At 37.8% G+C, this 27547-nt stretch overlaps 1 protein-coding gene across 1 annotated transcript in view; it reads left to right on the top strand.

Moving 5' to 3' along the window:
* Positions 1-27547, top strand: part of LOC103764026 (ran-binding protein 17) — a gene marked incomplete at its 3' end in the record, with an annotated part of 129064 nt that overhangs the window by 6419 nt on the left and 95098 nt on the right. Inside the window, 9 exon segments of the mRNA XM_029965626.1 lie at positions 1750-1815; positions 2317-2421; positions 5297-5368; positions 5737-5900; positions 7874-7908; positions 7911-8066; positions 11926-12029; positions 13500-13527; positions 13530-13636. Of these exon segments, the coding sequence (XP_029821486.1) occupies positions 1750-1815; positions 2317-2421; positions 5297-5368; positions 5737-5900; positions 7874-7908; positions 7911-8066; positions 11926-12029; positions 13500-13527; positions 13530-13636 (837 nt within the window).

Raw genomic sequence — 27547 nt, 5'->3', positions numbered from 1 at the left:
GCTAATGAGTTTCTCCTTTGCTTTTCAGTCTTACTTTGTTTATAATACTGTTTGAGTTAATGTACTTTTTGAGTTATTTTGGGAATGCCTAATAAAAGATAAGTTGCAATAATCTGTTTATTAAAAACAAACTCAAGTATACTTCTCTACCATTTTGCAGTTATTTTTATGAATGTACTATAATTGGAATTTGCATTTATTATTAAAATGATTGCAGTGTGACTCTTCAGTGTGCAGCTCATTAAAAACAGAGATTTAAATAAAACATTTAGCTTCTTAAGAGATTTCTTTAGTTAAATTAAGAATTTCTGTGGAAAAGAAAATTAAGTCATAGATCTAGTGAATTAAATTTTATACAAAAATTGAAGAAATAATCCTTAAACAATATTAGATATGTCAATAATTAGCCTATGGTAGTTTCAAATACATATGCATTAGCATTCTGAATTGAGGTTCCTCCAGTGTGAATTTGAATGTGATTTATTATTGAGAAAGGGATTAGCAGTTCTTTTCCCAGCTCCTTCGTAATTAATCACACAGGTTTTCACATGTGATAATGGGGAGGTTGCATTTTCTATTTTTACATGTTTGCATGATCTAAGGAACATTCCTATGGACTATTTTAAGAATTTGAAATGTAAAGGAAAGTTGTGTTCAAATTACAGTGTAGGATGTTTAGTCTTACTGAAGGCAGATAGGGCAGCAATGTTAATTTTGCCTGAGAGCTCCCCTCATTTGTCTCTTCTGATTTGCTTTTGTGCAAGTGATGATGCAAAACAGATGGCAGTGAAAAGTTAGGCCCCTTGGTAAGTAGTCAGACTTTTCTTTAGTTGAACTTCGGGTGATCTTCAGAGTTGTAAAAATGAGTGTAATTGTGACAAATAGCAGGAAAATTTTGACAAGGATGACTTGACATTTTGGGCACCGGGGGAGCTGAGGCTGCAAACTGCAGCTGTGGAAGTACACATGGAGATCTTCCCCTGGCTCAATGGCAAGGCCTCATTGCAGTTGATTTTAGTTATATTTAACAAAGTAGATTTAATTTTTCTATCAATGCTTTGTGGTAGCTCAGTGAAGACAGTTAGATTTTATTAATTATTTGCACAATTCTGCATTGTATCTGAATTTCAAAACATTCCAAGGATCTTAATTTCTGATGATCAGATCGTACACTCAAATGGAAATACTGAACACCTCTGCCTCACTTTTTAGACACAAGTTCTCAGAGATGAAATGTATGATTCGCTTCCAAACAATGCATTATAAACTACTGTAGAGGGAAAAGAATTAATTTTTTGACAGGTAGCATTGCAAAACTTTGTTTTTTCTGAGAGTACTCTGTGATCTTTTTCATCCATTCGTGGCTTAATTTTTTCTAATGGTTTGAATTTCATGCAGCTTGCCTTACAAGTACTAGAATACTGAACTTTGAGAGGTGTAGTAGTGACTTTCCAGACTGCAGTTACTCAGAGTTTATTTTCAGATGGGGTTTTGTTATCAGACAATTCTTAAAATTTATGATGAGGGTTTTTTTCAGAGATAATTAGGAAGCTTGGAGGTCTAGTTCCGTTAATGCTGATGAAATTTGGTGTGAAAGCCTTCTAAACAGCTTAGGATATCTCAGCCTAACAACTCCTCTTGATTCTAGAAATGTTGAAAAATATTAAGTACAATCTGATTGTAGTAATGCTGGAAAATGGTAACTACAAGTGCTGATATTTGAGCAATCCTGTCTTTTTTTTCCCGTAGGGCACTGTGGACCATAGTACAATAGAAGTAATGCTCCTCTCAGAACTGATTTGGGAAATTAATCTAGTAAGCATTGGTTTGTTTTTTTCCTTCTGCAAGTGATGCTGGTAAAGCCGTGGATGGTTCAGCCCTTCATAAAAATGGTTTGAGAAACATTTCTTAGACATCAAGGGATTAAAACACCTTCCTCCCCCACCAAAATACACAGAGGCACAAGAGATTCTTAGTACAGGGACTCTACCAGTACCAGATACGTTTCCCTCATCACAGTCACCAGAACTAGTAAAACCCAGTGAAGTGAACAATCAACTTTTTCAGTTGTGTTTCTGCTAATGACTTTCTTTGCTTACATCTTACCCCGAGGAAGTGCCTCAAACCTGTCCATCCAGAAAGAGGAACAAACTTGAAGGGAAAAAAGGAGATGTGTCAAAAACCTGATGAGACCTGCATTTAGTGCTGGACCATCATTTTAATTTCTAGTGTCAAATAATTAATCTGCCAGATATCCTCTTCATCTAGTTTGAGCAAGGAAGGGAGCGTTGTTTATTCTGTCCTTACTTTTCTCAGGTTGATTATTCAAGACCTTCAGCAAAACATTGTAAAATAGCTGCCACATTCCATGACACCTCCCTGAAGGACATACTGATGCTTGTGTGCTCTCTTTTGAAGGAGGTGAGGCTTTTTATGATTGAACCTAAATTGTTAATGTCATTATTGTCCCTTTATATTTTCTGGCTTGATGAACTCTGTACTTAAATGGATTACATGACACCCAATTAAGCTCAAGTGATCAAAAAGGATTCAAAGACAAAAATTTCTATCTTCTTCCTTCCCTGCCTCTCTTGCTGTCTCTCAATCTCTCTGTGCCGTCTCTCTCTTTTTATATCTTGCCAGAAAGGTTGAACTATCTAAATTCTGGGCTTGTCTTCTTTTTATGTTTTGCTGGGTCCTACCATCTCAGTACTTGCTAAAAGAATTAATTCACTGAACTGGAAGCAACCAAAAAGAAAGACAAATTCTTGTGGATAGGCAGCGCAGTCAGATCAGGCCAAGATGTTTTTCTCCTTCACTAGTTCCCTCATCCTCTCTATAACATTGGGGGGTAATTGAAGCCTCTCAAGAGCCTTGACAGGAGGTGGTGAAGAGCAGCATGCTGTAAGCTGGGTCTCTGAGCTGACATCAGAGCTGGAATGATTTTGTGCTGATCAAGACCTTCCATAGCAGTGGAAGTGGCACCATCAGGTACATTCTACTTCTCTTAAGTTCACATATCTCTGCTTTTGAGAGCAACTTATTTTTTAAATGTTGCATGCCCAGAGGGTGGTGGGGAACGGTGCTGCGTCCAGTTGGCCACCAGTCACTGGTCGTGTCCCCCAGGGATCAGTGTTGGGCCCAATCTGTTTAATGTCTTTATTGATAATTTTAGATGAGGGGGTTGAGTTCACCATAAGCAAATTTGCAGATGACACCAAGCTGGGGGGGAATGTTGATCTGCTGGAAGGCAGGAGGGCTCTGCAGAGGAATGTGGACAAGCTGGAGAGCTGGGCTGATTCCAAGGGGATGAGGTTCAAGCAGGCCAAGTGCTGGGTCCTGCCCTTTGGCCACAACAACCCCCAGCAGCCCCATGGGCTGGGGACAGAGGGGCTGGAGAGCAGCCAGGCAGAAAAGGATGTGGGAGTTTGGATTGACAGGAAGCTGAACAGGAGCCAGAGTGTGCCCAGGTGGCCAAGAAGGCCAATGGATCCTGGCCTGGCTCAGGAAGAGTGTGGCAGCAGGAGCAGGGAAGTGATTCTTGCCCTGTACTCAGTGCTGGTGAGGCCACCCCTGGAGTGCTGTGTCCAGCTCTGGGCCCCTGAGTTCAGGAAGGACATGGAGGGGAGCAATGAGGCTGGGGAAGGGAGTGGAGCACAAGTGGTGTGAGGAGAGGCTGAGGGAGCTGGGGCTGTTGAGGCTGGAGAAGAGGAGGCTCAGGGGAGACCTCCTCACTCTCTACAGCTCCCTGCCAGGAGGTTGTAGCCAGGTGGGGGTTGGTCCCTTCCCCCAGGCAGCTATCCTGGGAGTAAGACAAGAGTGCTCGGTCTTCAGCTGTGCCAGGGAAGGTTTAGGTTGGATATTTGGAAGAAATTCTTTACAGAGAGGACATTCAGGCATTGGAGTGGGCTGCCCAGGGAAGTGATGGATTCTCCATCCCTGGAGGTTTTTAAGATGAAACTGGATGTGGCATTGAGTGCCATGCTCTAGTAACTGCAGCGGTAGTGGATCGAGGGTTGGACTTGATGATCTGACAGGTCCTTTCCAACCCGTCTGATTCTATGATTCTATGATTTCTATTCTTTGAATTACTTGAGAGTGCTTGTTTACTCAGTTTTTCTGAAAACCAAATAATTAGGTGTCGAAATTTGGACACAGTTGTTTAGGCTAGAATTTAAACACAGGAGCCATCGCAGCGGGTCAGTAGATAGTGGCAGAAATTTCTCTTTGGCCCAAGGTGTAATTCTGAAGGTTGAGATATGTGATTGTGGTACTACTGTGAAAAATGAGATAAACTGTGTTAGCTTTAACTTCTTTCACAGTATGTTTTTGGTCTAAGTAACATGTTTTACCCCACATTTGCAGTAAGTTTAAGGGACATGTGGTCAGCTACCAGTGTTCAGGTGACAGGCAGTATATTTTTTTGGTACAGAATTAATTGTTCCAGAAATAATAATGTGTGAGCCCTCATCTCTCAAGAGGGACTGCTCTGCTACTCTGTGCAGGATGTTTTAAATCAGTGTTGGAATTACATGTTAATGGAGAAATCATATATAATTTAAAAGAAGAATTGAATACTTTTGGAACATTCTTTTTAGATAAAGTAAATCCCATTACACATTAAAGCATTAAATGGATGTGTGGGAACCTGTAGCCACTTTTCAGCTTTCTTCAAGTTCATCTGGTCTGCAGGTACTTGAATCTCTCATGCGTTGAAAAGTTTGTCTGAGTGACATCACAGGGATTTCCAGACAGAAATATAAAGAAATTATAATTGCTGTCTTTCTAATGCCAACTTTAGTATAGGAAGCTGGTTTTAGAAATATTTCAGTGTGTGCGTTACACTGAAAAATACACTCAACTACAAAGGTGGAATCACTAAAATAATTCCAAGACTTTGAAGGTTAGAGAGGACTGCTGGCAGAACAGGTGGTTCCTATACAAGACAAGCAGAAATTCAAATTTCAGAGCTGAATTTATAATTTAGTGTCAATTCTAACATGATGTAACAGTTGTTATCAGGTTAATGAGGCACAGTTGATATGAATTTCTGTCATCTGAATTAAAAAAGTTGTTGTTAATAAACTTGAGATGTGACTTTGAATCTAAATAACAAGCGGATGAACTAGATAAAGTTGTTGCATTTGCATGTACTTTGTTTCTTTTCTAGATGAAATTATGTCAATTTTCCCTCTAATGTTTGCAAACTATGTCAGTGACTAATGATTCATGTTTTCAGTGTCTTTATATTGTAATCTTGAGGTAATAATTTCTTTCAAGATAAATGTTATTTAAATTACTGTTGTTACAGGAGTGGATCGATAAAATATTCTTACTTACAGGATTTAGAGTTTATGCTTCTGGACAGGTTGCTTTGCTTGCCAAGTCCCTTTTCATTCTGACACCACAGGGGTTATAAAGCAGTAGAGCCCCTGACAGCTCTATTTATATAGGTGTATATTTGTACAGAGCTATATGCAGATTACAGACTGCTCAGTTCATTGTTTTTTAAAGCCAGGTTTTCGTAGACTTCCAAGGAGCAGTGTGACTATGCAGACTCTGAAACTCAATCTCTCTCCTCTGCAATTGCTGTTGTTCAGGTTTGGTCTCAGTTGTGACTGGGGCCCTCAGAAGCTACCTGGATGAATAAGACTACTGAAGATAAAAGTATCATGTTTCTCAACTGAAATGTCACACTGGGGTGCTTTAACAGAAGTATGTTTTGTTTTCTTATAGCACTGGGAGTTTGCCCCAAACAGTGTTTGTTACTCTGTGGCAAAGGATGGTGGGTCTGTACCCTTTGTGAAAACAGCAGAACCCCACCTCTTAGAAATGTATGCACCCCAGATAGCAAAAGCTTACATTACTTCTAGACTGGAATGTGTTCCTCAAGTTGTAAGGTAAACTTGTAATTGCAACTTTCAGGCTGTAATATGGAGTGTTTAATTTTCTGATTTATTGGCATATTATGTTTTGGTATAATCTGAGTATGCTGGTTCTGATTATCATGGTGATTTCTTTAGCTTGTCTTAATGGGCTGATAACATTTTATTCCTTTTGCTTATTAAATTTAGGCCAAAATCAAATGTAAATTCTAGCTTTTTTTCATTTCATGGGCCTTTGCTGACTTTCTAATGGTTCAAAATCATGAACATTTCTATCGTCTCAGGAACAGGATTCACTCGTACCTAGGGGAGCTTCCAGTGATCCAGGGCTAGGACAGGGAAGGACAAGCAGCTCATTGTGGGTGCTGCCAATTTTCCTGGGCCTTCTCTTAACCAGCTACACTTCTTTTGGCATCTTTAGGTTTTTTTCTCTGTTCAGCTTTTCTGTAATGAAATCTCAGGGTTGAAATTTCATGTCTCGGCTTTTTTCTCCTGAGTAGGACTCAGTAGTGCTAAGCTTCTGGGTCAAACTATCTGTCTTGATCAGCTCCAATGAAATGTGCTATTGCCTTCATCAGCGTCACCATCAGCACTGAAAATTCAGTTTCTTTCTTTGGTACTGATGAAAGATTCTTCTTGATGTTCATGTTACATTGTGGAGGAGTAAACTTTCTAACCTGTGTAGAAAGCTAACAGGGAAAAGATGAGGAAAGTACTGACCTTCTCTTCTACCAGTCTGTGTCATTCTTAAGACTGTCTTGGTAGTGCTGTTTCCACGTATCCCTCCCTGTCTCCAAGTGATTTGTATTCTACTCTTGTGTTGTCTTACTCTCTTACATGATGGAGATCCTTAGTTGTGGCATTTCTGTAGACAGCAATATCAAATGTAGACTTTATTATCAAATGTCCAGGCCATTCCTGAGAAGCATGGGTTGTCCGGGAGCTAATTTCATAAGACTTCTTTCATTTGCTCCAAGGAGATTGATACATTCACAAACAAATCCTGTTTTCCGGAGTAACCATGTTTCTTAAAAACCAAGGTAGTTGATAACATCACCCTCCATCCTGGAGCCATCCATCACGTTCTTCACACAGAGAAAGAGGTAGGTTGGAACAATGAAAGGAAAGTCACTTTTGTCCTTTTTTAGGGAGTTTGAAGAGCTATTCTCCCTTTTGAGTAAGGGTGAGTAAGGAACTAGTGATTTTTCTACAAATGGTCTACAAGAGGATGCTTCTCTACAAACTAGAAGGAGATCTTTTATTTCAAGTATTTGTGAGTACCTGAGAAGCAGTCTGTTTCAGCCCATCTGGAACATTATGATTTTCAACTGCTTTGTATCTTTCAAAGCTTGGATGTTATTCCTGTTGGCTTTCACTTTTTGTCTGTAGATTGTTTGTGGTCTGTGCAGCAAAACATAACCATCTGATGAATAAACCTTTCCTTTTGTGATTTGTGTAAGGAGTATCAATGCATTTTATGGCAAGAGCTATTGGTTTCATAGTTACAGGCATTCCATAGGCACTCAGCTGGTTTACAGCAGAATAGAAGAAGGCTTATAAAGCAGTTGCATGAAATTTTACTAAAGCCTGCTTGTTGCCTTTGATATCATGGTCTTGTGCTTAAATTGATAAATATGCAAAATCCGTTTCTACTAAATAGCCCTTTATTTCCTCCCATCATCCTCTGAGAAAGATGCTCCTTATTCATAGTCTATTCAGGCACAGTGGACCTTGGTTATTCAGGTTTTACATTTCTGAATTCATAATGCCAACCTCATCTCCTCTTTTCTCTTTAAAATATGTTAAGAGGAAGGCTTAAGTAGAATACTGTTCTGTGTTTGTTGGATGTGTATGAGTATGTATGTAAATAGAATGAGATCTGTGTCTCTTGTATTCACCAGCTGCAGTGAGTTCAGCAGTTCAGTGACGGTGGGAAAACAGCCTTTAAGCAATAGTGGCTACATGGTTACTTGTTCTCTCTATTCTAGAGGTGGCTTAGCAGATCCACTGGATGATACAGCAAGTTTTTCCAAAAGCAGGAGCAACTGTGCACAGTTAGCAGGCGTGAATACCAAAAGACCTGTACGCTTCTTTAACAGTTGTTTGACTGAAATGCACAAAACTACCAAAAACCATTGCAGTCTCCTAGTAGGAATCCATTAGAAATCACAGTTCAGGAAGGTGAGTATTTAATTTAGTTTTTAGACTGTTTTATGTGTCAGTAACTACATACTTGCATATGAAAAAGAGTTGTGATTTTATGGCAGATATAACTAGGCCTTTTCTCAAACAGGCATTAATGATCTAAATCACCTTGTACCACATTTCGCTTGTTGTCTTTGTATTAAACGGGGTACATTGGCATTGATGTGTTTGTTTTAACATCTTGTTACATCTTTAGAATATAGGCATGAGAGCTGTAAAAGCTTTTTAATTGCTGAAAATTGACAATTTCATGCCTCAGGTGCCCTCAAGGGAATCAGCTGGAAGATGATGAACATTTTTTGAATTAAAATGTTAGCTTTATTCCTTTTGCACTTATCTGTCTCTAAAAATTAGTGCAACATTAAAAACCTTATTTTTTTTTATATTTCTCTGTTAAGATGTATTACCTAGTTTTCAAGAAACTGAAATTATTTATTGTAATGTAAGTGGTAAAAATATATATTTTCATATGTTTTTCATATACTTATTTTCATCCCCTCTCATTTACATTGTCTTTATAACTACTGGCTCTTTCCTAATATAGTTATCTTGTGTCTGTTGCATTTTAAAATGGATAAAGTGTATTGTTTTGAAAAGGTGAAACAGGTTATTGCATAATATACAGCTGTTTCTTTACATGCTTTTAAATGTTTGTGATTTATTTTGCTATTCTTTTTTAGAGTTTGAATATGCTGATTTTCTTCTATGTAGCAGCCATTTCGTCATTAGTTTATAAAAGACGTCCTACATACCTTTTTATGAGTTCCACTTTCTTCCATGCACCTATAGGCTTCTCTTTGGGAGAACTGTGATTGATGCCCTGGTGTCATGGGGTGGTTGCAGTCTGGGTTGACACTGCACTCCACAGTCGTGGGAGGCCCGAGGGAACCCAGCAGCCGGAGTCTGTCAGTGTCAGTGCTCTGAGGACTGCTGTTACCTGTTAGAAAATATTCAGTGTGGTTTAGATACTGTTGCTTTTCTACAAACTAAACATTTGTTTTCATATTGAACAACAACTATTATATCCCCGAGATATACATAGTTAAATTTACGTGTTTAACGGCTTTTAATGTTACAAAGTCAATGTAATATTAAGATCTCGTTTTATTATACTGCCTTGATCTCTGTATCAAGAGTGATGTGGTCATGGTTTACTAAAACAACAGCACTACTTAGTGATCACTTGTGGTCTATGGTAATGACTGATTTCTTTGGGATTTTTGCTGTTACAAAAGATAATTGCAGGTTATTACAGCAATAATCATTTCCTAAAACAGAAGATATCTGCCTTAGAAATTGCAAAAGCAACTGCACTGAAAATTTTAAATAGTGAAGGTGCGATAGAGGGAAAGAAGTCGTACCAGTTACTTGGTATTGTGCTCAGAGAAGAGGATTACCATCACAAAAATAACTGCTTAAAAATGAACTCCTGCAGTTTGTAAGAAGGAAGGCAGGATTTTATTTTAAAAAAGACTGTTGGCCACAGGATTGGCTGTGCTGTGCTCTCTGAACCAGCTGGCACCACTTCACAGCTGCTTTGTGATACCCTCTTCAAATGGCCATTCTTTAGTAGCTGTTAATGCTAAATTCATTTGAGCAATGTCTGTTCTCTGAGACACTTCAGCTCCTTAGTGTTTTGCTAATGATGGTGCAATCTCCTAGTGTCCTAAATGAATAGCTGTTTGTAGTGCAATGTGTGGTGTGTTTTTCCTTGGAAGTGTCCTTTTTGTCAAGAAGCACAGGTCTCAAAACTGGGAAATAAAATACGTTGGTTTTTGGAGAGCTGATACTGCCCCTCCAGGTTGTTAGGAATGGCACAGGAACAATAAGAGAAGATATTTAGTAGTCTTCCTCTTTTGTCTTGTTTCCTCTCAAAAGTCGGTGCTTGTTCCCTGTCACAGCGTTTGCTGTTACAGATCTCAGTCTGTATTACAGTTTTGTGTGGTATTTAAAAAAAAGACTGAGATTTAAAACAAACCGGAATGCCTTCTGTACTTTTGCTGGAATCATCTACGTGTTATTCCACACGTTGTGTATATTTGTCTCTGCATCTTTTTTATGTATAGAACACACCGTGCTATATACCTCTAGCTAAAGCAGAATTACTTATAGTGTATAGTCTGAGGATACTGGAACCCTCAGAACTGTTGAAGGGGATGGAATGAAAACCCTCTGTTTTGGGTTTTTCAAAAAACAATAGTGCAAAACATAAGGGAGATTGAGTGGAGTTTAATGTTATGTAAATGTAGACTAGTTTATCAGAGATTTAAAACAAACATGAAATAAAATCTCAAGACTTTAGGCAGATACTATGCATGTCCTGATATGTATGTAGAAATATCCAAAATACAATACTGTTTCACAGTCATAATATGACTTCATTGGTTTATCTGTAGTTTATCCTTTATATTAAACTTAAGAATGAATTTACAAGACACTGTATTCGTCAGGGTGTTGTCTTCAATCTTTTAAGTTAAGCTGTTATCACTTTGTAAAATCCTAGAAATGAGAGCAAGACATTTTCTAGTTTATGTAATTCACTTATTGAGAAGCCTTGTTTGTAGCTTAAGTAGAAACCCCTCCAAGTTGTCTTTTCTGTGTTGTCATCGACACCCAATTTTAATTTATTACAAAGAGTATTTTACCAAATGAAGGTGGAGTCTAAAGGTAACTTTTACTGTAGTCTCATTGCCTTTCATTTGAGGAAGAAACCTTTAGCAGCATCCTGAAGTTTTAACAGGTTACTTTGCTATTCAGGTCTTCGTTTTGATCTTACCTCAGGATAGAATACTGCATCCTTCCTGAGAGAAGATGCCATTAGTTACTGGACTCACAGCTTAAAAAGCTGAAGCAGGAAATCTACGTGGCTTCAGTAGGGTCAGGAGGTCAAACTTAAAGATATTCTACCTTAATGTGCTAGAGAGATTAAAATAACCCATGTTTTGCAACATGGCAATTATTTTCCAGCAGAGAGAGGCCAAAAGAATTCCTCAGAATTCAGTGTTTGTAAACTGAAGAGTTCCATATTTATAAAGAGGGATTTCAGTATCTGAAAGTCTGTACAAAATATACCACATACACAAACTCAATGAGTTATTTATAGAACCTTAGTTTTAGAGAAATTACAATCCTTATGTTGCACTTTACTGGAGAAGGACTTGGCCACTGGATCCTGTAAGTGCTATAGTGGAGAGTGACAGCTAAATAGTCTGGAAATTGGAAGGCATGACAGCATAGCTTGGAATCAATGAGCTCTGTCTTTCAAACCCATTTAGAAGTAGTCCACAGAGACTTTCAAAACTATGTGGTAGTTCAAAGACTCTTTTGTTGAAGGATATGTCTGATTTATGACATAAATATTTTCTTATGTGCAAATCACTTTAAATAATATCTTAAAATTACAAAGAATTTGAAATAGAACTAAGAAACAAATAAATTGTGGGGAGACTCCATTACTTTGTAATGCTGTGATAACTAGATGTAACAGTCCCACTGTAGGTAAAATTGTTCCATACCTTGAAGTAACTTGTAGCAGGCAAGTGAAGATGCTGGATTAATTGCCTGTTATCCAGGCTGAGTTTGTATTTAAGGTTAGTTCTTTGGTGTTTTATTTAGAAGCATGTCCAAGTTAATAGGCTGTTTTAGTTTATACGGCAGTTGCGCTCCGAGTTTTTTGTTAGTTGGTTTGTCTGGGTGGATTTTAGATGGGGTAAAGGGGAGAGCTGACCATTCTCTTGACAGTTTGATATCGTGTAGATCTGCTCATACCTCGTGGGAGTGTATTGTACTGGCATCAGGGCTTATCATCATGAACTGTTCTTTCTGTTTAATGTAGGAGTGCTGGCATGGCTGGTCTGTTCTGTGTGTACATTTCTGGGAGGACAGTTAACACACACTGGTACTGATGGGCACGATGCCCTCGATGGGGAGTTAACCTGTTGGGAAGTAGGGCTTGTTTGTAATTGTGATTATTTTTTTTTAATGATGTGTAGTGTCAGCAGATATTTGGAATTTAAATGTCTCTGTTTTTGTCCAGTTCTTGGATGGTGGGTGCTCAAGGGCTGTACTGACTCTGTGGACCGCGACGATTCCACTGGCTTTGGTCTTTCTTGATTCATCATCCTGAGCAGTGGAGTCACCGAGGCTATCATTTCAAAATTGTTTCAGAGGAAGGGAAGGGGATTAAAGGCAGAGATATCTCTTACTATAAGCAGTGTTTAACTGTGCCCATGCAGCTGCCTGTTTTCATTTGTGTGTTACACAAGTGTAAGTTTTGTAAGTTCTGAGTTCTGGCTGCTGTTTTCTGCAGCACTTCCTTTGCATTAATTATTGTGGGTGAAGAAGCACAGGGGAGCTGCTGGTTGAAAATTTAGACTAATTTCTAGACTAGAGCTTGGAATAAAAAAGAAGGCTCTAGATTTAGGAGTGTGCATACCAGAGTCCTCTTTCTGCAGTGAGTTGGGTATTGTTACGAATGACCAATTTCTTGTGGCAAACACTCTCTCAATCCTCATGCATGTTTGATCCTGTTCTTTACATCCACTATCTAATGCATGAAAAAGGACATGCAACTTAGAATTGGAGAAAAAACTGTGCATTTTCTCCTTTGTTTCTTGCCTTCCTAATCTACCCTGGGGCTCTGTGGTGTTAGCAATCTTCCACTGTGTTTTTATTAAAAGTGAAAGGTTTTAATATCCAGACTTACAGATGAAGTATCTACTGACTTTTAATCCAGTGACTATATATTTCAGAATTGACAAAAGGTGGGAATTAATTTTTGAATTGCTAGGGAATTGGAATTTCAAGGAATAGATAGCGGAAGAACACTGAAAATTAAATAACAGAATATTCCCTTAAAAAAAATTAATTAAATTTTCTTAGCTGGCATAGACTGAAATTGATTCTTTGAAATCAGTCCTGATAATATGGAGATATGTACAAAGTGAGGGTGTTTTAGGAGAGGCAGAAGAGGGAAGAAGTGAGGCCGACAGTGCATCCATTATATAGTGCATATGTAAACTTGTTTCTAAGTACAATAGTTTCAGTTTTCAGGGAACCCAAACAGCTCTTATCTTGCACTTGCAGTTTGAGCCCCATGCTTCTCAAATTTCTGTTTCTTTCATCATGGAATGGATGGTCTAAGAAAAAAAAAACACTTTAGCAAATTCACCACAGTTTAACATATGCATCTGAGAAAATGTCAAGTGACAAAGTAATTAGAAAAGCGTTATGTTGATGTTTATGTTCAGTACTGGTCAATTAGCATAATTAGTGTCTAAACAAAACAAAATCTTAGAAGAAACTTAAACTTGGGCAAAAAAAAATAGATGATGGGTTCCTAAAGAAATTGGCTGTGACAATACAATTTTATTTGAGAATTCTTCCTGAAGATATTTTTTTATGTCATTAAGAATTTTCCAGCTCATCTCTTTGATAGATGCCAGTTACCCCTGTCTAGTAATGAAAAAGTAGAACTGGCAATTCTGTGGTTCTTGGATCAGTTCTGTAAAACATATGAGGGAGACCAGCTTCAGCACACCTCAGAGGTCAATATTGTCTGTAAGGCACAACGTTTGAACTAAAAAAGTCTTGTGCAGAAATCAACCTGCAGATATATCTTACACATAAAAGCTCTTGAGATCAGCTGGGGGCAGTTTGACTGGATGGAGAGAGAGAGAACTACTTGATGTGATGTTCATCTGATCAGACCTCCTTCCATATCTGCTTTGGAGTTTTGGCATGCAAAGAGTTAATATTTTAACAGCTATGTTCATTAAACAATTTTAGGTTACTTTGCATTTCAATTTTTTATTTCAAACATTTAGCTCGTTTCTGCTATATTGTGTTATATTTCACAGCTGGGTACACAAGATTTATTCTTTTAATAGTTCTGTTCTTTTGACAGTTATTCATTTATGTGGTTTCCACTGTATTTCTCACATTACTTGGCTTTTCTGCATTTTCAATAGGGAAGAGGGAAAAGTAAGATGCATTTTTGAAGAAGAAGCAGTTAATTCACCTTAACTGTAGGGGACAGTCATAATATAGATGTTATAAAGAGAATGTCAGTAAGATGAGATCAATTGATCTTGAGAAAGAATTCTGTTAGAGCCTCAAGCAAATCTTTAGCAAGAATTTTGACAGTGACTGAGGTTTGCTTTTAGTTTGTGTAGCACTCCTTCCTTGCTTTCTGGTGGACGGTCCCAGTCTCCAGAATTCTTTTACCCCTTCAGGTTTGAACTGTACTTCAACTTTATTAAATGCTTTCTCACTTAATATTAAAAATAAAGTTTTACACTGTATTGAATTACTTTTTCATTAAAGCGATGTGTTCCTTTCAATTGTCAAACCTGATTTGTTATTTTTAAATATGGTGGACTGCTCTAATGCTAAGAAACAGGAGGTACACAGTGAAAATGTACTCATGCTCCAGGTATTTTCACGAGCAAAATTCCTATTGATGGAATTCAAGGCAATATGGCTCTACAGTAGTTGTCATTGTGATCTATAGTTTCTTTTTATTACTATATTGTTATGTTTATTCTTTTATTCCTTTTTATATTACATTATTTTTATTATATAATTATACTCTTATTATTCTTTTTCCTTTATCCAATTTTGAGAGTTTCTATTTCACCTTATATTCTGACTCATGGAGTTGTAACTGCATGGAGAAACCCCAGTACGCTACGAAGGATTGATATAGGAGATTGTATCCCAAGCTTTTTATGTCCATCCGTAGAGAAAGCCAGAAGAAGCACTTGTATGTGGATGAATCAGCAGGGAAAGACCTGAAGTGCATTATTTATACTTCAATCGCCTGGAGCTCCGTCATCGATAACAAAAAATGTCCAAGTTGAGCCTTTGGCAGCTAAGCAATGTGCTGGAATGACCATAAGCCTGGCTCTGCCATTGCACTTTGTGGGGAGGGTTAAATGGTTAATTATTGAGTAAAATGGTGGCTAATGTTTCCATTTGATTTATTGAAGAACACTTTGAACAGAAAGAATGAACTTGTGCTGAAAGGACTTGGGGAAAACCTGCAGGATGAATTTAAGAAAACGGTTTTGTGTTGGTTTATTGTTTCCGTTTTTTCCCCCTGCCCCAGTCAGTGGACATGAATCAAACTGGTCATATATCATATTTTATATATTGCCTTTGCTAATGGCATGTGCTTGTATGGAACCAGACTGGGGCAGTGGGAGTTTTGCAAGGCTCTCATGGTGCATAACTGAGTCTCAAACTCCAGAGTTCATTGCAAATGCATTTTTGAAGTGTTGTTTTGTTGGGTTTTTTTATGGTTTGATTACATTATCTACTAGTATAATTTAGTTTGCGGTCAAATTACACTTTCTTTTTTGTCTTGATCTGTTAGACCTGATACAGCAGCCCCTCATTTGCATGGATAGAATCCCGTGGTCCAGAGCTCAGTATTTTACTAGCTCTCCTAACAAAAGCTATGTGTAAAGGCATTTGAGCTCCCAGTTTTGGTGGGTTTTTTAAACATTTTTAATAAACTGAGCTGTTAGTGTACATTCTCAGAGAAGAGAAAGGCAGAAGGCAGCACTGATCTGATTGCTGTGTCTCTCCTGCTGTAGCAACCCTCATAGCAGCAGATGGCATGCTGCCCCCGTGGTTGTAAATCCTCCCATACAGGGTCTGGCTGGCAGCTATCTACAAATATGCAATAAAAAGGCTCACACTTGGAAGCAGAAACATCAGACATATATCAGATGACTAAGTTAATACACATTTATATAAATATTCATGATTGCTTGAATTGTTTTATTTACAGAATGGATAATAGAAAATCTGCATGCTTCAACCATGTTGAAAGGATTTCTCTGTTTGCTTGTGTGCTTTCATACAGTCAGACAATGGTTAGAGACGGGTGAACAGTCTAATGAAAATGTAGAACAAGTCTTCTGTATAAATAAACAATTTTTTTCATCGATTAACTCATATTCTTAAGTGTGTGCATGTAATAAAAGCAAACTGATTACAGAAAAAGAGAATTGGCTAGGTAAGTGAATGCATCCTTATTAACCAGCCCACAGGGGCTTGCTGTCTGAAGAAAGATAGCAAAACCTTGGCGATTTCTTCCATGATGCTGTAATACACTTTTAGTGCCATAACATTTCCAGTACGAAAATAATGCATACTGTCTTTTGGAACAGACAGACCTTTGAATGAATATGTATATATATATCAAATTTCTGTTGAATACTAGACTGGATTCTCAGGTATAGTACAGCACTATTATTTGTCTGTCAATTGACTATCGGTATGTATTTTGTTTTAATGGAGATATGACTTAGCTTTCATAGGGTCATTGTTTTGTGGCATATTGCTGGTTTGGATGCAGGCAGGGTTGTAGGAATAAATTGTCTGGGAAAGCACTGGGGTGGCTTTACTGAAGTTGTAGTCTCAGCTGCTGTTTCTGGAATTACAGTAGTGCCACTGCTGTGACTAGTGTAAAAGTGCACTGAAATCATCAAACATGTTATTTATCAGACAAAACATTGCTGGTTGGAGTGAGACTTTTCCTTTGCATTATTCTTAAAATATCAAAAACTGTAAGAGTATTTATTTCCAAGTGACACTGGATGAAATGACTACAAAAGACAGGATTCAAATTCAGAAAGATCTTCACAAGCTGAAAGTTTAAAATACTGGTGAAACACCATGCTTAGGAATGAAAAATCCCTCTTAGAACTGCCACTGGGACATCTCAGGCCAGACAGTGTGTGATAGTTTCAGTCTAGGCCTTCCTGGAGACTAGCTTGTAACCAGGGAAGTACCCTATGTTCCCAGTATTCCATGCTATCCTTTACATGAACAGAGGTATAAATAAGAAAGGAAGAGAAGCCTTTGCTCTCTTCTCTTCCAGTGAGGTTCAGGAAGAGTAGGTCCCTGCGTTGGTCTTGCTTACCTGGAGTTGAGGCCCGCAGTGACTGCTGCTGTCTGCCACGCAGGAGGGGACAGTGCTGGCCAGGTCTGGCTGTCCTGCTTTTCTCAAGGGAAGTGGTGAGATTTCATTTTGCTACTTCTTAATTTTGCTAGTTCCCGGGTTTTTTGATTGTGCATATCTGTTTTGTTTTGTCCTTTTTTGTCCTTTTTTGTCCCTTTTCTCTTTTTTCCTTCCCCTTCCCCTTTTCAGGAGCTGTTTGCGGTTCCTGTGTTTATACGTGCATAGTATTCTCACTGTATATGACTGTGATATATATAAAATATATATTTTTGCTATAACTTTGGCTGTTCATTTTTTTCCTTCCCTCTCTGGGAAGTAAGCTTTTTCACTGGGTCTCAGCAACTTGGTGGAGAGCCAGCTCCAAACTTACAGTGTTACTTCAGAAAGTGCTGTGAAATGTGAGCAGGGGTAACTCAGTAGTATGAGTTGGTTTAGCACACAAGAAAAATACATCATCTTTGTGGCTGATGTAGCAGGAATATTGTGTCAGGTGCCAGAATTTTTTTATTCCATTCTGAATATTTGGCTCTGATTGGGGTTTAGCTTGAATAATGTGTCCAGTTTTTGGCACTACACTTGGAAAAAACTGTAGACAAATGGGAGAGTAGGACAGCACAAGTGAGATGCAGAAGACATTGCTTTAGTTTAACTCAGAAAATAGAATATTGAAAAGGGACAAAAATCAAGGATGTCAAGAGTTGTTTTAGAAAAACAGATGTTTTCAGTGACCTTCAAGGGAAAGATGGGATGAAATCAGCTTAATTTGTAGCAAGGAGGATTTAGGGAGTGGTTTTTAACTATGCCAGTAAGGGGGTATTTGTGCGTGTTGCCCAAGATATGATGGGGCTTTAGACTGATGCCCAGGTAGACTTAATCCATGCATCCATAATGTACAGGATAACACAGGAATCCTGCTGCTCTAGTCTCCTGCTTCATAATCAGACTGTTATAATTGTTCATGGTTGTTTGCTTTGGCTTAGCCAGTGAAAAGCACTTAGTAGAGATTGAGCCTTCCTGTTTGTAGTGTGTATGTCGTGTCCATCAACCACTCATGAGGAATTTTTCTGTTATTTTGGGATTTCATTTTAGCTTGGCGTGTTTCAAGTAATTCATTACGTGCATTTTAAAAGGAAAAATAATATGATTACTAAGAGTGAAGAATTAGAAGAATTAATAAGAATTAGAGTATCTTTGAAAAGGTAGAGTTGGCAGAGGAATTTGACTCCTTTTCCAGCTCAAAACATGAGTTCATACCTCCTATCCATGCTAAGGAAGATTTCTTTCTAGTTATCCAACCACATGTGGGATTTTCACTAGATAGCCTGCAGTATAGAGACATGGCCTGGTGACATCTCTGCCATGTTGTGTAACCTCCCAAGGCAGCACAAAAAAGAGTTGGAGGTGCTGAGAAGGTGAGAACCTTGTTTGTTGTGGGGTAGGGCAGAGTTGGCACTGAATGAGCAGGTTCTTCACTGAGTTCCATGCAAGTTCTTACCTTGCAAGACTTGTTATCTGGGACCTTATCCTGCTTCCAAACACATCAGACATTTGCCTTTGGAGAGATAAAGCACCAGGAGGGGGTCGTAGCCTTCCCTGGAGCAGTTCAATGTGCAGCGATTCCCAGCTCCCCTGGAGAGGCTGGATCAGCAGCTGATGGCAGGGGCAGGCCTGCCGGCCTCTGACTGTCCCTAATTGCCCTAAGAGATTGCCAGGGGTCAGTAAAACTGGTGCTGCTCAGGTAAGTCTTGCCGATTAATGTATCCCAGGCATTCAATAGAGCAAAGTTAATTACTAAAATTTCTTAAGTTCACTTAGAATCTTTAACTTGAAACAAGTTTACACTAAAGTATCTTCATAGTCTAGAGTCCTGACACTTGTAACAGTGTTATTTCCATATCTACACAGTTACAGTGATTGTACAAAAATGATTGCTTTGGTTGAAGACTTTTCTCTTGAGGTCCCATTAAGCGTTATTCTAATAGTGTGTTCTTGAAAAAGGTATGCATACATAGTTCCTTTGCATCTTTAGTTTTTTGAGGGGAATGCTTTTAGTGGTTAAATATTTTGTGATTGAAAATAGAATTATTTAGTGGACAGTTCAGTGAGAAATAAATTGTATTAGAACTATTGGTGGACTTAATGAGTGTGAAGTAGGGTTTAGCGTAAGAGTCATGTCACTTATTTACACTCTTTTTTTTTGAGGCGTTTGGCCGAGATTCAGGATTTTAGTAGAGTTGTGCCCGTGCCATGTTTCCCGTCTCCAGCGTGTGGAGCTGTTGGACCGGAGTTGTCCCTGCGGCTCCCCGTCGCCAGCTCCGGACATGGAGATCCCGTCGGGGACCTGTTCGTGAGCACAGCAGTGTTTGGGACCGAGCTCCTCTTCCAGCACAGCCTGAGCACGAATTAAGGCTGCAGTTCCGTGTTCAGCTTTTATAAGCAAAGTAATTTTTAAGAAATGTCACCCATAAACGTAACAAGAATAGTTGGATGTGCAAGGGTTGAGTTTGTTTTGTCTACTAAAAAGAATTTTTTTATTAAAATGCATTTAGTTAAACTCGTTACTGTGAAGCAAATAACAGTTCCCTGTTCAGATCTTTCTAATCCAGCAGTAGCCCTGAATGAGTTCAGAGAAGTCTGGAAGTGGGTGTAATCTATCCCAGGTGGCTACAGTTTGAGAGGTCCCTCCAGAAGGGAAGATCTCTGGCAGTAGGGTGTTGCAGCAAGCCATGCTTTTAGGTAGGACAGTAGGAAATAGAAGTCTGACTCCTGTGTTGGGAAACAGCCCCATGCACACAGGGAGAGGTGCAGCCATCACTTCGCACCGGGGGGTGTTGGTCACATAGTCTGAGGGATCTGCTCTGCATTTCAATCCAGAGCAGGTGGCAGGGAAGAAGGAAGTAGGAATATGCATTAATTTTTCATAAAGAGCCTTGACAATTACAAGTTGAAGCATTATAAAGTGGGGCTGAGATGTTGCAAAGGGCACTTCCTACTGTATCCTACATGTATTTTATTTGCTTATGTGGTCAGTATAAAGAAGTCACTGCATTAACATAGAGGATTGCATCTCTATGTGTTTTTAAAGCTTTCAAATTACAGATTTGACTTATGAGGTTGATCTGCATTATCATAAAAAAGTAGCTGGAGGGTTTAGAATTTAGACTACAGTGTATTTAGAGGGGAGGAAAAAATAGTTTCCTTGCTGGATGGTGTTTGCAGTAGCTGAAAGCCAAAAGTGTGTGTAACCAGGTATTATTACCTCACCACTGAGCACAACCTGGTCTTCTCACCTGGAGTGGGTGTTCTCTTAGGTTATTTTGATGTTTCTTCAGTATAAGTATATTTCTTTGATTGCATTGCCCACAGACACAGTAGCATGATCTAACAAAAAAGAAAAATATATTTAGTTGTGCAGCATGTGACCACTTTTCTCCCTGTGCAATATGAGACCAGAGATCTGTAGCAGTCCCACTGGGGATCCTTGCAGGTGAGGGGGTTCGTCTGCCAGCGTCTCATCAAAGATTCTGGGTCCAGGCGTCTTCATGATTAATGATATCTTAACACTTATGAATGATTATCCTTTCCTGAGCTGTAAAATACATACACTGTTTTATTTCATTACCATGAGGTGAAGATCCCAACACTGACAGGTGCTGGGCATTAGCAGGCAGTTTTGAAATTGTTCTGTGCACTAGAAATTAGATCTCATTTTAATTCAGCTTTTCCAAACTAGTAAATGAGGTTAATGCCATACATATTCAGCTGATATGGATGAAGAAATTGATATAAAGTAGATCAACATAGCTACAGGGCCACTTTAATTTATACGTAAAAAGGCAGTGATAAATGAAAGTAATGTAGTAGTGGTCACTAAACTCCTCAGCCATCAGGGATTCAATAGTGTTAGCTGCTCATTAAAGACATAGTTGAGGTTACCTCAAATAGAAATTTGAAAAGAAATAGCCAACTAACCCTTAATTATCAAAACATAGAAAATACTAATTATGCCTTAATTAGCTTTTCTTTTAATGTACTGAAATTGTTACTTTTTGTGTAGCACAAATGGATAGTTATATCAACAATAAATAGGTTGTTTTAATAACTTTCTTTTACCTCTGGGAAAACCACACTCCATTTTTTAATATGCAATAATGCTTCTCTGTAGCCTGTAGGAGATGAAAATTATTAAGTAGCTTTATTTTTTGAAGATCTTAGAGCAGCTTTGGGAAGAATTATTTCACCATGCATCAATTATTTTTAATTGAACTGAATATTTTTCAGATTGCATGAAATGCCTCTCATTTAAGTTGAGTTTGTTAAAGAAACATCAGAGTGAGAATTGGGTACAACTTTTTTCTGTGACATAATCTAGGAAGAATAAAGAATGGTTGTTTCAGAAGAAAAATACTGTCACTGATATTTTTCCCTTCATTGGGCCAAATCTTACTTTTCCTCTGTTTCATAGCTCCATGCTGTTCTCATCCAATCCCCTTGCAGTTTATATAAGAAAAGAAAGTAAGGATTGACTTCAGTGGAATGGGATCCATTTGGTACTGATGGAAAGCTTCAACATCTGCTGCCCAGTTCCTTTCCTGCTGAGGCAGTGTTGCCTTCCCTCTGTGGGTGCATGTGCAGGAAAGGAATGGCCCAAGCACAGCTTCATTTGGTTTGTCCAACACAACAAGTATGTGCTTTCCCAGCTAAATGAAGGGAGGAAAGCACTGCACAGTGCAGGTCATAAAAAATCCAGATTCTTTTAACAGTCCATGCTGAATTAAATGGAAAGTAATTGCTAGTACAGAAGTCAAAATAAGTAGATATTATTGACCAAAGATTGTAAGTTTTTTCCAAATACATAGAAATTACAAACATCTTTAGAAATCTTATTAGTGACTTCTTGTGAACTTTTCCTTCTAAATATTTTTAGCCTTAAAATAGAGTGTTATGCTTACCTACAGAAATTTAGACGTTACAGGATACCAGATTGCATTTCAAAGAGATTTCAAACATTTTTCATATACCCTACATTCCGTATGGTCAAAATTCAGTATGTAAAATTAAATGACAAATACAGTTTTATTATTTGATAATGTCCAGATGGTTTTAGTCATACTTTTAAAGAAAAAAAAAATCTTGCTCCCAAAACTTTAAAGGCCAAAAATGAGATAAGAACATTTAATGTTTCTTGAATGAAATATCTATTTCCAGTGTGGAGACAGCCACAAAACTAGTCAAATCTGTAGTTTAAACTTGTAAGTGTAGGATCTTTTTTGGGGGATTGGAGATGTCAGTTTGGCAAGCAGCAGCCAGTGTTTAGATTGAGTAGGTTGTTTTGGACAAAAGAATTGGAAATGAGTTTTTCTTTTTTCTAGTCCACAGGAAGAATGCTGTTTCATGCGTGTGTATGAATTCTTTGGTTCCCTCCTCTTTGAGGCTCTGACTTCTTGACTGACCAATTTCTAGCAAGTTTAGGAGCTACAGATTTACTCAAGTATATGTTACTCAGGCAGATCTCCTTTCCTGTTTTTATCACAGTTCCTATCCTGCCATGAGAAGAAAAACTTTCAGTAAATATTCCTAAACTAATACTTAACTTATTTAGTTGCCTAAAGATTGGACAAGCCAAGTTAATTGTGCCAGTGCTTATAAAATCATATTGTTATTTTTAATTCTGGACTGTGGCTTGCACTGACAACCATCTTGCTTCATATGAGAAATAATTGGATTTCCTTTGAAGAAATCTAATACTTTGGAGGATTCTCTAAGTACTTCATGGAGAATTTTTTGGTCTTCTGTTTTTAAATTTAAAAAAATGACAACAACAAACAAAGTGAGCTAGAATCTGTGACATTACAATTCATGGGACTAGACAGCAACACTTACTAACACAGTCTTGGCAAACTCTAAATCACAACACACTGTGTCTGTCCTTTAACTGCTTTTGGAAATTTCTGTGCTGAATTTTTACATTACCTGGAAACTCTGTACAGCCAAAAAAGTATCAGGATGTGAAGTCAAACACGAAGAACTTAATGGAGTCATAAACATTGGTTTCCTCATCAGGTTGAGTTGTAAAGTATTTTTCGTTTTACATGTCCTCAATTCTGTCATTTTTTGTGTGGTACTTTTGTGTGTGAATCAAAGCTTTTCGTCTTGAATTATACAGCACGTTCCCTTCTGTATTTGCTGGGGGAATTTTTGTTGTGCCTTTTCCCAGATTTTGTGTGATATACTCCTGTCTTCCTCATTTTCTTAGAATACTGTTTAAAATATTTAAATCCTTAAAACCTCATTATCTTGGGGTTTTTTCCTTCTTAAGTCTAGTATTTTTGCTGCTCTGTTTCCTAGACCTTTGTCTCACTAACTCATTATCTTTTGGGCCCTTGCTCTTGACAACTAAAACCTGCATGAATCTTTATAGACATATTCTTTAACCATGTTTGCAGTTAAAGCACAGGTTTAAGTACTGTGCTGTTTTATTTTAGAATTTTATAACACAAATCAGACAACCCTAGAAATAAATAATTAGCATAGTTCAGTTCTTCACTTGGCTGTAGCTGAGCTTTATTTTGTAGCTGCTAATAAAGGCACATTATCATGTTCAGGGATTGCAATTATCATTGAAATGAGTACGTCCATTAACTGCAACATTAGGCTGAGGATATAATTACTGTCTAGAGCCAATATTTGTGTGAAGTTATGTCTGTGATGCTATTAAGCTATGAGCAATATTTGTAAACTAATATTTAAATGTTTCAGAATTGATACCATCACTTGCGGACTTAAAAACTAATCCCACTTCAACTCCAAATTATTGATAATTTAAATGCTTGGCTGATGTATTATTGAGTTATTGGATGTGAGTATAATTTGTGATATGAGAGACACTACTGTTTTTCTGATAGCAAATGCCCAGAACAAACTGAGCTGGTGGCAGGAGGAGAGAGAAGCTGTGGTGACAGCAAAATCTGATAAAACAGTCATATAATGTGTCACAAAATGCTGCAAACAGGATTAATTTTTCTCAGAGTTACATTTCAGACAATTTAGTACAGCAATTTAACTACAGAAAAGCCTGTCACATGTTAAGAAGAGAATAAGGAAAAGACTTTCCTAAGTATTTTGTAAAGAGGAATGAGGTTGAGTCTGTTCATTTATTTGCTTTCTGAAAAATTTGAGTATTTCTGCTGACAGAAGAACATGAAATTGCCTGTGAAATTAGGTGGATAAATTTGCAAAACTAGGCTAAGTCACCTGTGTAATTCAACACATGTGGAAATGTTTAGATCTGTAACGAGATGCTCTTTTCCATGTTTTATTTTATATTCAAAATAACAAAACAAAACTCCTATGTGTAGTTTCCTGTTGGATTTCCTTGGTGTGTGATAGCCACTGCTTTGGTTAATTTAGTTACCTGTCTCAGAAGTTATTATTTAGGGAATGCTGTTTGGGGGTAAATGTTAAGAAAATCAGTCTTCCAGAATTTTTCACCTTATTTTGAATGCAAGTGTGCTTAAAATTTTTCTAGGAGAGAGGAACTATTACACTGCTTAGTGACTTTTGTCTGGTACAGCCTAATACACTTCCTTTTTCTGCTTTACAAAAGTACTTTTGAATTTAGCTTTCATGTTGTTTTGTGACTTACCTGCCTCTGCTCTGTCTTTGATGACTGGATTTAGTTGTAATGACACTTCTTATGTTTGCTGTCCACATCAGTAAATACTGCTTTGTATTTATTATATTGTTTGTATGTATTATGTTGATTATGCTCTTTGTTTAAAAATTCACTTATTATATCATCTCAAGCAGATTCTCTTCTCTGAATAACCTCTAGCTGCTGGACCTTTCCACTCTGCTGTATATCCCAAATCAACTTAGCAAGAAGGAGTAAGTAGTGAATGGGGCATCTTGAGATTAAAAAAAAAAAAAAAAAAAAAGGCTAACTTGTGACTTACTCATCTAAAATATATTGGGCTTGTTGCTGTATGTTGGCCTCATATACTCATTATTTAAACAGCTTAATGAATTAATTTTCCAGACCTTGCAGTAAGTAAATTAACCATCAGAGTTCAGAGCAGAGTGAATAATTCTTTAATATTAGACTATGGCAATTTTTATGACTCAAGTTAAACTTAATTATGAAACTGCTTATTGCATATTTGTGTAACTCAAAGAGAAAAAATATGCAAAATAACGCATAGTAAGTACATCTGTCAAAAAAGAACAAACCAGTAAAATCCTAGGAGGTTAAACAATTCTTGTTGATACTGGTTGAGTTACCCCCCGTTCTGTCCAGGTCCTGTGTCTGTGGTCAGCGCTGCTGAAGGAGGTTTGTGTGATTGCAGCTGATCAGCTGTTTAGCCTCTCCTTCAAATTACTGAAGAATTGAATTTAGTTACCAGCAACTATTGTATTATTAAAACACCCCTCTAGATGATCTTCTAGATTTTCCTTTAGAATAGTTGTTGTCATCTTAAATTTATAGAGGGAAATATGTATTTGTATTTGTATAGCAGTTGTAGGAGTTGTTCCAGAGCACTAACATCAGTTCATTGGAATTATTTTTTTTCTGAGAAAATATTTAACTCAAGTAATGATCTTTCCAGGTGGCTTTATGCACTGACTGGTTCTATTCTTATGTGTGAAATACATGTGATAATTAAATAGACGAAGTACAGAATTCCACCCTTTGTGACCTCAGTTGGTAAGGTTTTGACCTTACAAAAAAGTGAAGTTTCTGTCCTACATTAAACATTGCATGGGAACTGTCCATCACTTGGAGTATTTTCTGCTGATTTTGTTATAGACATAAGTTCTGGGATAATCCAGAATTACAAAGAACATGCGTTTCTCCTTTTACCTATTACTCCTACACCTTTACTCCTGGTTCTTTAATTAAATAGGATTGGATAGTTTGCATTCCTATTGTGGTTTATTCATATTTTTTTTCATGCTTTTCAGAGTTATTTACAAGTATTTGTATGGAAAGATCAGTGATGGCCTGATCAGCTGTTCATGGAGCATCATGTACAGAACCTATGTCTCTTCCCTTGAAGCTGTTGTCACCGAGCCATCCAGCCTTACCATCACTTCCACTCCAGAAGGGATAAAGTCAGTAGAGCTCGAGTTCCTAACGACTCTTTCCTTCAGAACAGCAGCAGTCATATCCAGTATATAGTATGAGAAACCTCTGAGGCTTCAGCTACTTCCTCTATTTTGCAGTTCCTTTGATCTGGAAACTTTCCAGGTGGATGAAGTCATTAGACTTCTGAATCAATTTTTTAAAAATTTTTTATTTGGACTGCCCTTGGCTTCACATGACTTATGTGGGTGGCCTGAAATGCTGTCTGAGTGTGTCACATAACAGAAACTTCCACATCATGGTAAAATACTTCATGATGAATTAGGTGATAAGACTCCTCTGAGCCAGATGAGATGTTGTACCAATGTGCTGCCTTTTGCACCTGTATGACAGTAGCTTTATCGAGAAAGGTCTTCGCAGAAATCTCTGCAGAAACAGCATTTTGCTCAGTCAAGGAAAGCTCCAGCAGGCACTGCTTTTCCTAATTGTGTTTCAGCTCATTCAAACATTTTGATAAGGCCTGCACTCTGATCTTTTTTTTTTCCTCTTTCTACTAAATATTTGAATCATTTGCACTTTTCATCCCATTTTACTGTACCATTAGGAAAAGCAGTAAAGTTTCTCAGATAGATCCAATCCTTTCGTTGTCTGAAAGTTTAAGAAATGCCAAGTTTAACTGGGAAAATACTTGAAAAATAATAGATACAGATGCTATTTTCATTTATGTGGTTGGCTTTGGTGGTGAAAATCTAAAGACCATAGAAGGCATGGTGTTAGAGGGTACCCAGATATGTTTTTTCTCTCCAAGAAAAGGAAAATTAACCCATTGCCACTGTATTGTTTTCTTTTTCGTGTTGCACAGGAAATTGGCATCTTTCTGGAAAATCTTGTGCAAATCAACCTAGGTTGGGTCATCCTTTTCCTTAAGGAAGATTTGTCTTGTCACCTGCAGTTCCAGGACCACTCATGAAGGTCCAGGTGACAGGTCAGTGCCTGTAAGTGTAAACTATGAGAAGAGCAGCTTCCGTTTAGAAATCTGCAGTAGTGTTGGAATAGATATTTTGAAGAAGCCTGATTCTTCAGAAGGCCAAACTGCTTAGGCTAGAAACCTTTTCTCATCTCTTGTCAAACATTTTGAATACATTTACAGTATGAACATGTTAAAGGTTAGGAATTCCCATAGTCTTCCTTAAATATACAGTCTTCTGCTCTTCATTCAAACAGAATATTGGATTCTGTAACTTTGTCTAAGGAGACTCATGAGGATGTTCATAGAATGATTTCAGCTGCAATTAGGAGTGAGCTCTTTTCCTGTCGGTGCTGTCCATGATCTTGGGCCCGGACAATTCTCTAGGGCACTGGAGAATTTTCCAAAGTGGACACTATGTCAATTTGTCGGTTTCT

Source organism: Manacus vitellinus, unplaced genomic scaffold, assembly GCF_001715985.3.
Source record: "Manacus vitellinus isolate BGI_N305 unplaced genomic scaffold, ASM171598v3 scaffold_111_pilon, whole genome shotgun sequence".
NCBI lineage: Eukaryota > Metazoa > Chordata > Aves > Passeriformes > Pipridae > Manacus > Manacus vitellinus.
This window is presented reverse-complemented; position numbering and strand designations above follow the sequence as displayed.